The sequence below is a fragment of the Haematobia irritans genome, chromosome 5, assembly GCF_050003625.1.
Source record: "Haematobia irritans isolate KBUSLIRL chromosome 5, ASM5000362v1, whole genome shotgun sequence".
In the NCBI taxonomy this organism is placed as follows: Eukaryota; Metazoa; Arthropoda; class Insecta; order Diptera; family Muscidae; genus Haematobia; species Haematobia irritans.
The window spans coordinates 107,747,050-107,762,717 of record NC_134401.1 but is presented as its reverse complement, the minus strand read 5'-3'; the positions used below and the strand labels follow the sequence as shown (position 1 = coordinate 107,762,717).

The window sequence follows — 15,668 nt, the reverse complement described above, 5'->3', positions numbered from 1 at the left end:
TTTGCGGAGCTTCTAAGAGAAGCAAATTTCATCCGATCCGGCTGAAATTTGGTACATGGTTTAGTATATAGTCTCTAACAACCATTCAAAAATTTGTCCATATCAGTCCATAATTATATATAGCCCCCATATAAACCGATCCCCAGATTTGAACTCCGGAGCCTCTTGGAGGAGCAAAATTCATCCGATCCGGTTCAAATTTGCAACGTGGTGTTAGTATATGGCCGCTAATAACCATGCCAAAATTGGTCCATATCGGTCTATAGTTATATATAGCCGATCCCAATCACACAAAAATTGGTCCATATCGGTTCATAATCATGGTTGCATTCGAGTCAAAAATAATCTAGCAAAATTTTATTTCTATAGAAAATTTTGTCAAAATTGTATTCCTATAGAAAATTTTGTCAAATTTCATTTATATAGAAAATTTCAATATAATTTTAACAAGATATGAGAATTTTAAAATATGTATCAGCCATAATACGGACATTTTAAAGAAGCGTCACATGTTTTTTAATAAAATAGAAAATCCGAATTAAATGCATTTGTAGCAGTTTTTCTATGAAATTTTGAAATCAGGTTTTTCAAATTATATCTAGACTATCTTAAAGACAATTATATTTGAAGCTTATTCAAAATCACTCCAAGAAATTGACTTTTAACTTGCTGTTAATAGCAAACACTGTCAGCTGTTTTTCAGCAGCGTAGCGTATAGAAGTCTATAAATAACTATAAACATATAAGAACGAATTTTCACAATGTAATTGGAAGACTAAATTTCCACAAGATTGGATAAGAATTGTTCCTCAATGGGGCTTCAGAAGCCAATACATATAATTATGAACCGATATAGACCATGTTTTCTGTGTGGGCATATACTAACATCACGTACCAAATTTCAACCGAATCGGATGAAATATGCTCCACCAAACTGCTCCAGATTATATGAGGGCTATATATAATTGACCCATTGAAAAATTAGTAAAAACAAGTATGTACGGCCGTAAGTTCGGCCAGGCCGAAGCTTATGTACCCTCCACCATGGATTGCGTAGAAACTTCTTCTACACACTGCCATCCACAATCGAATTACTTAAGTTGCGGTAACGCTTGCCGATGGCAAGGTATCTTAAAATCTCCTAACACCGTCTTCTAAATTGTATGTAAGTCCATACGTGGTTATATTAAATCAAAAAAGATCGATCAAATACGTATATAATTCATTTTGACAAAATTTTCTATAGACATAAAATTTTGACAAAATTTTCTATAGAAATAAAATTTTCACAAAATTTTGTATAGAAAGAAAATTTGGACAACATTTTCTACAGAAATAAAATTTTAACAAACTTTTCTTTAGAAATAAAATTTTAACAAAATTTTCTATAGAAATAAAATTTTGACTAAATTTTCTATAGAAATAAAATTTTAACAAAAATTTTCTATAGAAATAAAATGTTAACAAAAATTTTCTATAGAAATAAAATTTTGACAACATTTTCTATAGAAGTAAAATTTGGAAAAAAAATCTATAGAAATAAAATTTGGAAAAAATTTTCTCTTGAAATAAAATTTTGACAAAATTTTCTATAGAAATAACATTTTGACTAAATTTTCTATAGAAATAAAATTTTGACAAGATTTTCTATAGAAATAAAATTTTAACAAAAAATTTCTATAGAAATAAAGGTTTAACAAAATTTTCTATAGAAATAAAATTTTGGTAGATTATTTTTGGCTCGAGTGGCAACCATGATTATGAACCGATATCATATGCTGACACCACGTACCAAATTTCAACCGGATCGGATGAAATTTGCTTCTCTTAGAGGCTCCACAAGCCAAATCTGGGGATCGTTTTATATGGGGGCTATATATAATTATGGACCGATATGGACCAATTCCTGCATGGTTGTTGGATACCATATACTAACACAACGTACCAAATTTCAACCGGTGGGATGAATTTTGCTCCTCTAAGAGGCTCCGGAGGTCAAATCTGGGGATCGGCTTATATGGGGGCTATATATAATTATGGATCGATATGAACCAATTTTGGCATGGTTGTTAGAGACAATATACTAACACCACGTACCAAATTTCAATCGGGTCGGATGACTTTTGCTCCTCTAAGAGGCTCCGGAGGTCAAATCTGGGGATCGGTTTATATGGGGGCTATATATACTTATGAGCCGATGTGGACCAATTTGTGCATGTTCATTAGAGAACATATACCAACACTATGTACCAAATTTCAGCCGGATCGGATGAAATTTGCTTCTCTTAGAGGCTCCGCAAGCCAAATCGGGGGATCGGTTTATATGGGGGCTATATGTAATTATGGATCGATATGGACCATTTTCTGCATGGTTGTTAGAGACCCTATACTTACACCATGTACCAAATTTCAGCCGTATCGGATGAAATTTGCTTCTCTTAGAGGCTCCGCAAACCAAATCAGGGGATCGGTTTATATGGGGCCTATATATAATTATTGACCAATGTGGACCAATTTTTGCATGGTTGTTAGAGATCATATGCTGACACCATGTACCAAATTTCAACCGGATCGGATGAAGTTTGCTTCTCTTAGAGGATTCGCAAGCCAAATTTGGGGGTCCGTTTATATGGGGGCTATACGAAAAAGTGGACCGATATGGCCCATTTGCAATACCATCCGACCTACATCAATAACAACTACTTGTGCCAAATTTCAAGTCGATAGCTTGTTTGGTTCGGATGTTAGCGTGATTTCAACAGACGGACGGACGGACATGCTCAGAGCGACTCAGAATTTTACCACGTTCCAGAATATATACTTTATGGGGTCTTAGAGCAATATTTCGATGTGTTACAAACGGAATGACAAAGTTAATATACCCCCATCCTATGGTGGAGGGTATAAAAATTACTGTATTTTATTTAAAAATGCCAAATTGTCAACTACAATATTATATTTAAATACAAATGTTATGCGAAACTATTAAGATTTGTGTTTACCGCATTAACTCATATTGTTTATTTCTTAGCTTCAGTTAACTCTTTGATTGGATACATATTTTTTTTTCTGTGTACAGAATTTATTGACATTTTAAATGCATTTGTTTTGTCTTTCTATATGAAAATAACGATCCATAAATATTAGGGAGGGTCTTATAAACCACATGTGGTTAAATTGAACCATGAAGAAGCTGCCTAGAAACATAATCAACAGAATCATAAAACAAAATCATAAAAGTGAATATGCGTTATCACATGCATCTTCTCCATAATAATGCGATGATGATGATGATGACGGGAATCATAGTAATGGGACTGGCTTGGGAAGATGGTCACGTTATCTTCCCATCATAATGGTATACATTCGGGGGGTCTATAATGGGGATGCTACAATCATCTACGACTCAAAGAACAAAAGTTCCGCATATTTTACATTAACAAAGAAATAAAGTTACAAAATGTTTTTTATACTGCAATCGTATGACTAACTAACTGAAAGTTTGTATGATGGTTAACTGAATGACGACTGGCTGATCTACATTGCTTGTGATGCAGGCCATGCATATAAGCCAACTGCAACAGTCAATCTTCTTCTTCTTGAGATTACTCTACTGGGTAATAAAATGAATGAGAACAAAAAAAACAACAAAAATTCCAGACCTCAAATAAAAGATAAGTTTCTCAGAGCTGTGCAGTATTCCTTTGAGGCCGTGACGCCGCAAACACTAACTTTGATGTGAAAGGCCTATAAGCAAAAAACACAAAAAAAAACACTGAGAAATTCCTTGTATCTCTTTTTGAAAGTAACAACATCTCTTGTTGTTGTTGTTTTTGCCATAGAAAGGCAACAAAAAGAAGTTACATATTATAAACTCAACTCACACACTCTCTCTTTCGCTCTCTCCCAAAGGTAAAATCGAGTTCGAGTTATACTAACAAAGTTAACAGAGGCCCCCAGTCATCATCTTCAACACCACTACACAGCCTAAAGAAGCTGTGGCAGTTTTCATTCATGAAATGCCAAGCAATTCACCATTAAATGGGTGATAAATGAACCCGGAGGTAATGTTGTTCAGCAAACAAGTAAACAGGTAAGCAATTCATATGAAAAATGAGTTATTTATAAGAATTTCTTTGAAATCATTTGAAGGAGCAGTAACGATATCTAAGGAAGCTCATCTTCTTTTCAAAGACAAACATACCGCTCCATTGAAAAACTGCAAACCCCCGATATTCCATGAGCCTGAATTGGAGATGAATAGGGAAAGTGTTTTTAAGAAGAATTCCAGCAAACTGGAATTGCTAAGTTTTTTTATAACACTTAACTGAAACAAAATGTTACCACACTGGTATATCTGTTGAACTATAAAGAAAAAAACTATTGTCGGATTATAAAGATTTTATTTTTACACTAATGATTTTGGTGTAAAAATAAAATTTTTAAGTCGGTTTTTTAAACTAAATACCTAGAAACTTCGTTTTCCCAAACAATCATTGAAACGTATAATTTTGATAGGAAAATTTGGCTTTATTGTCAAAAAATCAACGCACATGTACTTCAATAATTTATTAAAAAAAATGGATACACTGAATTTTGAAGATTTTGTCTTTAAACAAATGATTTTGGTATTGATTCCGAGCAAAAGAAGCGGAGAATTCAATTAAGACACAATTCTGTTTTAAATTTAAGTTTCGCGTACATGATACTAGAAACCAAATTTAAATGTATTAGTTCTTTTTGTCAAAATTTTAATTCTATAGAAAATTTTGTAAAAATTTTATTTCTATAGAAAATTTTGTCAAAATTGTATTTCTATAGAAAATTTTGTTAAAATTTTATTTCTATAGAAAATTTTGTTCAAATTTTATTTCTATAAAAAAATTTTAACAAAATTTTATTTCTTTAGAAAAATTTTAACAAAATTTTATCTTCTATAGAAAACTTTGTCAAAATTTTATTTCTATAGAAAAATTTTAACAAAATTTTATTTCTATAGAAAATCTTGTCAACATTTTATTTCTATAAAAAAAATTTTCAAAATTTTATTTCTATAGGAAAATTTTGTCAACATTTTATTTCTACAGAAAATTTTGTCAAAATTTTATTTCTATAGAAAATTTTGTCAAAATTTTATTTCTATAGAAAATTTTGTTAAAATTTTATATCTATAGAAAATTTTGTCAAAATTTTATATCTACAGAAAATTTTCTCAAAATTTTATATCTGTAAAAAATTTTTCAAAATTTTATATCTATAGAAAATTTTGTCAAAATTTTATATTCATAGAAAATTGTGTCAAAATTATATTTCTATAGAAAACTTTGTCAACATTTTATTTCTACAGAAAATTTTGTCAAAATTTTATTTCTACAGAAAATTTTGTCAAAATTTTATTTCTATAGAAATTTTGTCAAAATTTTATTTCTATAGAAAATTTTGTCAAAATTTTATTTCTGTAGAAAATTTTGTCAAAATTTTATATCTATAGAAAATTTTCTCAAAATTTTATATCCATAGAAAATTTTGTCAAAATTTTATTTCTATAGAAAATTTTGTTAAAATTTTATATCTATAGAAAATTTTGTCAAAATTTTATTTCTACAGAAAATTTTGTCAAAATTTTATTTCTACAGAAAATTTTGTCAAAATTTTATTTCTATAGAAAATTTTATCCAAATTTTATTTCTATAGAAAATTTTGTAAAAATTTTATCTCTATAGAAAATTTTGTCAAAATTTTATCTCTATCGAAAATTTTGTCAAAATTTTATGTCTACAGAAAAATTTGTCAAAATTATATCTCTATAGAAAATTTTCTCAAAATTTTATATCCATAGAAAATTTTGTCAAAATTTTATTTCTATAGAAAATTTTGTTAAAATTTTATATCTATAGAAAATTTTGTCAAAATTTTATTTCTACAGAAAATTTTGTCAAAATTTTATTTCTACAGAAAATTTTGTCAACATTTTATTTCTATAGAACATTTTGTCAACATTTTATTTCCATAGGACATTTTGTAAACATTTTATTTCTATAAAAAAATTTTGGTTCAATAGAACATTTTGTCAATGTTTATCTCTATAGAAAATCTTGTCAAAATTGTATTTCTATAGAAAATTTTGTCAAAATTGTATTTCTACAGAAGATTTTTTCAAAACTTTATTTCTATAGAAAAATTTTAACAAAATTTTATTTCTATAGAAAATTTTGTCAAAATGTTATTTCTATAGAAAATTTTGTCAAAATTTTATTTCTGTAGAAAATTTTGTTAAATTTTTATTTCTACAGAATATTTTGTCAAAATTTTATTTCTACAGAAAATTTTGTCAAAATTTTATTTCTACAGAAAATTTGGTCCAAATTTTATTTCTATAGAAAATTTTGTCCAAATTTTATTTCTATAGAAAATTTTGTCAAAATTTTATATCTATAGAAAATTTTGTCCAAATTTTATACCTATAGAAAAATTTGTCAAAATTTTATATCTATAGAAAATTTTCTCAAAATGTTATTTCTATAGAAAATTTTCTCAAAATTTCATTTCTATAGAAAATTTTGTCAAAATTTTATTTCTATAGAAAATTTTGTTAAAATTTTATATCTATAGAAAATTTTGTCAAAATTTTATTTCTACAGAAAATTTTGTCAAAATTTTATTTCTACAGAAAATTTTGTCAACATTTTATTTCTATAGAACATTTTGTCAACATTTTATTTCCATAGGACATTTTGTAAACATTTTATTTCTATAAAAAAATTTTGGTTCAATAGAACATTTTGTCAATGTTTATCTCTATAGAAAATCTTGTCAAAATTGTATTTCTATAGAAAATTTTGTCAAAATTGTATTTCTACAGAAGATTTTTTCAAAACTTTATTTCTATAGAAAAATTTTAACAAAATTTTATTTCTATAGAAAATTTTGTCAAAATGTTATTTCTATAGAAAATTTTGTCAAAATTTTATTTCTGTAGAAAATTTTGTTAAATTTTTATTTCTACAGAATATTTTGTCAAAATTTTATTTCTACAGAAAATTTTGTCAAAATTTTATTTCTACAGAAAATTTGGTCCAAATTTTATTTCTATAGAAAATTTTGTCCAAATTTTATTTCTATAGAAAATTTTATTAAAATTTTATAACTATAGACATTTTTGTCCAAATTTTATACCTATAGAAAATTTTGTCAAAATTTTATATCTATAGAAAATTTTCTCAAAATGTTATTTCTATAGAAAATTTTCTCAAAATTTCATTTCTATAGAAAATTTTGTCAAAATTTTATTTTCATAGAAAATTTTGCCACAAGGGGCCAGAAATGGCCAATTTGCAATATCGTCCGATCTGTATCAATAACAACTACTTGTACCAAGTTTCAAGTCGATAGTTTGTCTCATTCAGAAGTTAGCGTGATTTCAACAGACGGATGGACTGACATCGCAAGATCGACTCAGAATTTCACTACAACCCAGAATATATATACTTTATGGGATCTGAAACCAATATTTCGATGTATTACAAACGGAATGATAAAGCTAATAATGAGGGTATAAAAATTAAAATAGGATGAACTGAATTCGTAGTTAAGGGAATGGTTCTTGTATCGGCTATTTTGTTATGCTGCAAATTTCAAATTTCAATTAATCTTCAGACGCATGTTTTCTTTGCCCTGTCTTCAACATTGAGATTAAATTCTTTAATTTTTGATTTTTGGAATAGTTTTCAATTAGCTCCATTCTTATTAGTTTTCATTAAAAATCATATTTTTTTTACTATCCTAGATACAATTCCTTTCTCACGAAAATATAATTAAAATTTTTGCATTTTAATTAGACGAAGGAAAATTTTGGAAAAGAAAAATGAATGTTCACATAGAGTATATAACATCATTGCAGTCACGTAGAAATATCAGCAATGCCAAACTTCAACTGCAAACAAAAAAAAAAAAAACTAGAGAAACGTTTGTCTTTCACAAGTTCTCTTGAATACAGTCTCCACTAATTATGCAGTATCAGTTTTTTTGCTATCGAAAATGAAATTAATTAAGAAAATGTTTGCATTTCTTTAGAAAAAGTCTGGTTGTATGTCTGCCAGGATTTCAAATTATAAAGGCAACACACACACACAAAGGATACCTAGATCTCTTTTCAGTCTTACATTTCCTTCTTCTTGCTGTTTCGTTTTCCAACTCACCTGCGAATCATTAAAATTAAAATCTCTTTCAGCATTCGAAATGACAACAGGATTCAGCACCAATAGTAGTTGTAGCGTTAAACTCAAAAGCACTAAAGGATATGTGGTTGCCAATGTAGATGAACAGCGCCAGCGCCGCGTCCTTGATGATGACATGGATTCTGTAGCCATTGCTAATGTTTCGGATGTGTCTCTCGTCCTCGTTCTAAATGGAGCTATACTCAAATCTAATTTAGGTAACATCATGAAGATGTCGTTTGGCTTTCTTGGAAATTGTTTAAGCAAATAATTTTTTCTATAGATGTCTTAGGGTTGTATAACGATAGTGGGGTTGATGGTGGTGGAGATGATGATGGTGTTGCTGTTGGAGATGGTAGTGGTAGTGTTAGTGGTAATGGTCCTTCGTTTCCAATGTCAATTTTGTGTAAAAGGAACAAGTTTTTGTCAACGTCGTCAAAAGTAAAAACAAGAGTCAAATTAAAATCGTAGAACTTTCGTTTCTCTTCAAATTTGGACTTTTCTTCACCACGGTCTTCTTTCGAGTTTGCTTTTTTAATTGTAGAAAAATTCAAATTTATCCGCACGTTGGTTGTTTCGTAATTGCAATTTGATGCTGATGTTGATGATAGTTTGTCAAAAAACGCTTAACTTGTCGTTGCACTTCAGATCAAAATGCCTAATTATGAATTCCAAAAGTTACTTCATCTGCAAAGACAAGAGAGGGGGAAAAACAAGAAAATTATAAATCATATAAAACACCAGAAAACATGTTACAAAGCAAGTTAATTTAACAAGTTGATGCTATCAAAAAACAACAAGAAAACGAATTTTTGTATGACATAGAAAACAACTGAAATATTATGAATTCGATTCAACTCTGTAGTAAATAAGATGGCTGATTTCGTAAAAGCCAGGGAGCAATAGGCCTCTATTCAAACGGTTTACGGAATTTTTCTCGTTAATGCACAGTGGATTATATTTGGCCATAGATTTGTTAAATATTTCTAAATTTATTTAAATGTAGTAATAGATCTTGGAGCTACATCATTATCCATAGCATATGATTGTGAATCGAAAATTATTCCGCTTAAAAATCAAAATTTTTGGCAAGAAAATCCGATGAGCAAATTTTTTCTTATATGAGAGAACCAAATTTGGTCGAAAAAATCCACTTTTCCTATTTTGCCAAAAAAAGTTGACAGATCGGAATCTCCATTTTCTATTTAAAATTCAGCTTTTCTAAATTCAAAAAAAAAAAAGAATAAAATAATAAAAAAATAAAAAAAATCGACTTTTCCAAATTTTCAGATGCTAATATTTAAAAGGTCGAAAATTCACATAGAATATATAACATCATTGCAGTCACGTAGAAATATCAGCAATGCCAAACTTCAACTGCAAAAAAAATAGAGAAATGTTTGTCTTTCACAAGTTCTTTCTTTAGAAAAAGTCTGGTTGTATGTCTGCCAGGGTTTCAACTTATAAAGGCTACACACAGACACATACAAAGGATACCTTGGTCTCTTTTCTTTGAATTTACCAAATATTGAAAAAGTCGGAAATTGAAAAATTGGAAAATTGAAAACTCTGCAAACTAAGATTTTCTATATTTTGAAAAAGACGAAAATTCGAATATTCCAATTTTTGAAATAATTCAAATTAAGTGAAAATTGGAATTTTTCAGAAAAAAAAATCAAAAAATCAAAAATTCAAAAATTCGGAAATTGAAAAATTGGAAATTGAAAAATTGGAAAATTGAAAACTCTGCAAACTAAGATTTTCTATATTTTGAAAAAGACGAAAATTCGAATATTCCAATTTTTGAAATAATTGAAATTAAGTGAAAATTGGAATTTTTCAGAAAAAAAAAAATCAAAACTTCAAAAAGTCGAATTTTCCAAGTTTCCAATTTTTGAAATTGTCAACGGAAAGTCGACTTTAAAATTTTTAGAAAATGCACTTTTAAAATTTTGAAACAAGTGAAAAGTTGACTTTTCTATATTTTGAAAAAGTTCGAAATTGAAAATCGAAAATTGAAATTTTGAATTTGATAAAGTCCAAAAGTCCATTTTGAAAACTCCGTAAATTATTCCAAATTTTCAGAAATTCAACTTTCCCAAATTTTGAAATAGTTTTTTTTTTCAAATTCTAAAAATTTTGAAAAATTGGCTTTTACAAAATTTTGAAAACGTCAGAATGTCGATAATTCAAAAAGTCGACTTCACCAAATTTTAAAAGAGGTAAAAATTTAAAAATAGCATTTTTCAATATGTTTAAACTTCGAAACGTCGAAAAGCGCAAACTTTGTAAACGTCGAAAAGTCGGTTTTTCCAATTTTTGAAAAAATCCAAAAGTTCACGTTTCCAAATTTCGAAAGTCAGAAATTCGACTATTCCACAATTTGAAAAATTCCGCACACACGAAAAGTCGAATTTTCCAAATTTGGAAAAAGTCAAAAAATTGACTTTTCAAATTTTTGAAAAAGTCGACAATTTTCCATGTGTTCAGAATGTAGACTTTTCAAAATTTTGGAATATTCGTAAAAATGAAAAATCTACTTTTTGATTATGATTACAATTTTTCAGAAAGTCGAAGACTCGAAAGGACGATTTTTCAAAATTTTTAAAAAATTGAAAATTGAAAAGAAAAGCCAAATTTTCGAAATTTTGAAAATGTCAACGGAAAGTCGACTAAATATTTAGAAAATACACTTTTCAATTACTTAAAAAATTGAAAAGTTGATTTTTCCAAATTTTGAAGAATTTCAAATTTTAAAAAGTCCAATTTGAAAAGTCAACAAATTCAAATATTCCAAATTTTGAAAATGTCGAAAACTTGAAAAGTCGACTTTTCCAAATTTTGAGAAAGTCGACATTTCCAAATTTTGAAATAGTCAACGGAAAGTAGACTTTCCAAATTTTTAGAAAGTCCACTTTTCCAAATTCTGAAAAACTCGAAAGGTTGAAATTTACAAATTTTGAAAGTCGAATTGTCGACCATTCTATAGTCGACTTTTGTATATTTAGAAAAATCGACTTTTCAGAAAGTCGGCTTTCCTAAAGTTGGAAATTGAAATTTGAATTTGCAATTTGAAAACTCCGCAAACTCAAATTTTCCAAAGTCGAAAAAACGACTTTTCGAGATTTTCATAAAGTCGACTTTTCTAAATTTTTTCCGCAAACTCAAATTTTCCAAAGTCGGCTTTTCTAAATTCTTTCCGCAAACTCAAATTTTCCAAAGTCGAAAATTCGACGTTTCGAAATTTTCTGAAAGTCGATTTTTCTAAATTTTTTTTTCCGTAAACTCAAATTTTCCAAAGTCGAAAATTCGACTTTTCGAAATTTTCAGAAAGTCGACATTTCTAAATTTGTTCCGCAAACTCAAATTTTCCAAAGTCGAAAAGTCGACTTTTCGAAATTTTCAGAAAGTCGACTTTTCTAAATTTTGTAATAGTCAACGGAAAGTGTACTTTACACATTTTTAGAAGGTCCAATTTGAAAAATCGAAAAGTTAACTTTTCAAAAAGTCAGAATGTCGACTATTCCAAATTTTCAAAAAAAAAAAAAAAAACATTTTTCCACATTTTCAGAAAGTCGCCTTTTCCAAAGTTCGAAAAAGGCAAATATCGAAGAGTCGTATTTTTGAAATAGTCGAATACTCAACCGGTAAATTTTTTCAAATTTCTTCTACAATTTGAAAAATTCTGCACATTCGAAAAGTCGAATTTTCCAAATTTTGAATAAGAAAACTCAAAAACTAGACATTTCCAAATTTTGAAAAAAAAAATCGAAAAAGACGATTTTTCCAAATTTTCAGAAAGACAACTTTTCCAAATTTTGCAAAATCCGAAAACTCGAAAAATCTTACAGAAGTCGATTTTTCGAGTTTTCGGATTTTGAAAATTTTGGAAAAGTTGACTTTCTGAAAATTTTGAAAAAACGTCTTTTTCGATTTTTTTTTTCAAAGTTTTGATTACAATCCCTACAATACACTTGCCCCAAATAATGTCCACTGTCCATGATTTCTTTGGAAAACCAAAAAAACTATGTCCACCGTGGTTCATGGCGACCACTCAATCACAACAAAAACATGGGTGGGGACAAAAAGACAACGAAAACAAACTCTGGTCTGGTATGAAAATATGTCATTTAATTAGATTTTAAACGAAAGATAATACCACTGAACGTGTTACGTGAGCTCAATGGCTCTAACTGCTGCTGCATTTCTTTCTGGGGCCTCCTAACCTACACGAATGTCCCAATTTGTTGAATTGTAAGCGTATGTGGTGCGTTTTTGTTTTTGGTTTTTCGCTTTGAAGTTGTAGCCACTATCTTAACCCTTATCTAAGGAAAATTTTCTGGGTCTCGATTTCGGCCAAAGTAACAACAGTGGAAGAAATCTAGCTATGTGGAAAAGCAGAAGTTAAAGAGCAAAAAGTCCCCAATTTTTTTTTTTTTTTTTTTGTCAAATGTCGTAAATGTAGATTTTTGGTCTTGGGCTTTTATCTAAATTTTAAGGTATTTTAAATTTTAGATTTCTTTTGAAGGTGTTAAATAATTCTTATCAAAGATGTATAATGCAGTAAATGTGAGTAATGAATAGAGTTTCTTTTTTTGTGTTTTTTTCTTGTTGTTGTTGTTGGAATGTGAGAAATATAGGTCAATGTTTTATTCTTTGGTTGATATTCCATGAAAAGTATTTACAAAACACTTGTGTTGACTACTTTATAACTTTCGGTTTCTTTTTTTCGTTTTTTTTTTTTTTTGAAAGTTTTATATTTAAATACCTCTCAACAGTAGATTGAGTTTACAGTCACAATTTGTTAGTACAAATTGTAGTACATCGATTTAAAGCCCATAAATTAATCGTAGAAATTCAATAAAAAAAAGACCACCCTAATGGACGAAATGCACAGGTGGTAACCTACGAATCATTGATACTTTTAATTATAGATTACTGTAGACTCTCAATATGTTGGGTGAATATAAAACACTTCAGCTATTTCATTGAGAGATTTACGACAGTCACACGCCGATTTTTAGTTCAGAGACAATTTTTTAAAATGTCATATTATAACAATCTTAATTTTATAAAAATTTCAAACTAAAACTCCTCCAAAATATTTGTTTGATAAAAATTTTTGTTTTCCTAAAAAAGAAATCCGAGAAAGGTCGGATATATTACGACATATTCGGATATATATGAATTTTACATCCGCTTGTCATAGGGCGGCAGTCATATTTCAAAGCATTTCAGGAGATGATTTTGTCAAATTTTTTCAAAAAACTACCAAATAAAAAAGACTTATTTTGCAGTTTTTGATACAAGTTTTGTGGTTTTATGAAAAAAATAAAAAGTTTTTTTTCGAAGGAATTTATTTTTTATTTAATTTTAAAAGTATATTTATTATTTTTTAATAACTCCTAATAGCAATAATTTATTTGTGAGTACACATATACCTTGAATTATAAATCTGTCGAAGTTTTAAATATTTTTAGCTCGCACAAACAACGGAAAATTGCTACTTCTACACAGAGGGCAAACTTGCCCACAATGGACTTTGATAATATGGCCAAAAACCGACAATTCCAATTTTTAAAGATGTGACTTAATATTGACTCAATAGAAAATTATATCAAAATTTTATTATTATTTTATTTATAAAAATTTTATTCCTATACATTTTTTTGTCCTTTTGTCACAATGTTATCCTATAGAAAATGTTGTGAAAACTTTTTGCCTATAGATTTTTTTTCAACATTTTATTCCTAAAGCAAAATTTTGTCAAAATTGTATTCCCATAGAAAATGTTGCCAAATTTTTTTTATTATTTTGTCATATTTTTGTCTATAGGAAATAGGATTTATTTCAAAATTTTATTCATAGAGAAAATGTTATCAAAATGTTATTTCATTCGTTATTGTTGGTTTTCTCTTCAATTATTATGATTGAAGAGAAAACCAACAATAACGAAAGAAGATAGAGGAAGCACGCTCAAAAACAAACCCAGCCAACTGCATTCAAATCGATGATTTGAGTTTGGCAAAGGAAAAGAGATATTCTTGCAAATATGTTTAGGCAGTAGCCGACTATCAAACCTTTTTTCGGAAGAGAGCCACCGTGGTGGCTCCTTCGGAAGGTTCAATTGTAGTTCACTTTGGGTTGAGTGAATTAGTTCACTTTGGGTTGAGTGAATTACCCGAATTTATTCTGATAATTGGTTGATAGTTTTGCTGCAAGCAGAGGATGCTGATGAGGAATGTGGTAATTCCGAAACGTGCGTCCATCGAACCATCTTGCAGTCTATAGGGCTTTGCCCAAATAAATTTGACAAGCATAGTACTTTTCCTCTGTTGGTTAAGCTACACTTTTGGTTTAGCCAATGCATGGTTTTAAGCTGAAATCAAAAACAACAAAATTTTATTTCTATAGAAAATTTTGTCAAAATTTTATTTCTGTAGACATATTGTTAAAATTTTATTCCTATACAGATTTTTTCAAAATTTTTATTCCTATAGACAATTTTGTCAAAATTTTATTCCTATAGGAAATTTTATCAAAATTTCAAAAGAGATTTGTTTGTTTCGAATTTATTTCGGCAAAAGCCGGCTATCAATGTAAAACCTTTTTTCGGAAGGTTCAAGTGTGGTTTATTGTTGGGTTTAATGAACTGCCTGAATTTATTCTGATAATTGGTTGATAGTTTTGCTGCAAGTAGAGGATGCTGATGAGGAATGTGGTAATTCCGAAACGTGCGTCCATCGAACCATCTTGCAGTCTATAGGGCTTTGCCCAAATAAATTTGACAAACATTCTTTTCCTTTGTTAGTTAAGATACACTTGTAGTGAACTGAAAAAAACAACAACAATGCTTAAAGAACAAAACCAACAATAACAAAACAAAATTTCATTTCTATAGAAAATTTTTTTCAAAATTCCTAGAGAAAATTTTTTCAGAATTTTATTTCTATAGATTTTTTGTCAAATATTTATTCCAATAGAAAATTTTGACAAAATTTCATATCTACAGAAAAGTTTGTCTAAATTTTTTTCCAAAAGCAAAATTTCAAATCTGAAGCAAATTTTGTCGAAATTTCATTTCTACAGAAAATTTTGTCAACATTTTATTCCTATAGAAAATTTTGCCAACATTTTATCCCTATAGAAAATTTTGCCAACATTTTTTCCCTATAGCAAGTTTTTCACAATTTTATTCCTATAGGAACTTTGATCAAAATTTTATTTCTACAGAAAATTTTGTCAAAATTTTATTTCTATGGAAAATTTTGCCAACATTTTATTCCTATAGGAAATTTTGACAAAATTTTATTCCTCTAGAAAATTTTGTTAAAATTTTATGTCTATAGAAAATTTTGTGAACATTTTATTCCTATAGAAAATTTTGTCAAAATTTTATTCCTATAGAAATTTTTTTCAAAATGTTTCTATAGGCATAAAATTTTGTTCAAT

General features: G+C 28.4%; 1 protein-coding gene across 9 annotated transcripts in view; it reads right to left on the bottom strand.

Moving 5' to 3' along the window:
• Dg (Dystroglycan) overlaps positions 1-15,668 on the bottom strand; it is a 765,125-nt gene that overhangs the window by 78,109 nt on the left and 671,348 nt on the right. For all 9 annotated transcript variants that reach the window (XM_075310093.1, XM_075310095.1, XM_075310094.1 and 6 more), the window contains one exon: positions 8,199-8,903. In XM_075310093.1, the coding sequence (XP_075166208.1) occupies positions 8,199-8,444 (246 nt within the window). In that variant the 5' untranslated portion in view covers positions 8,445-8,903. The remainder of the gene's footprint in view (positions 1-8,198; positions 8,904-15,668) is intronic.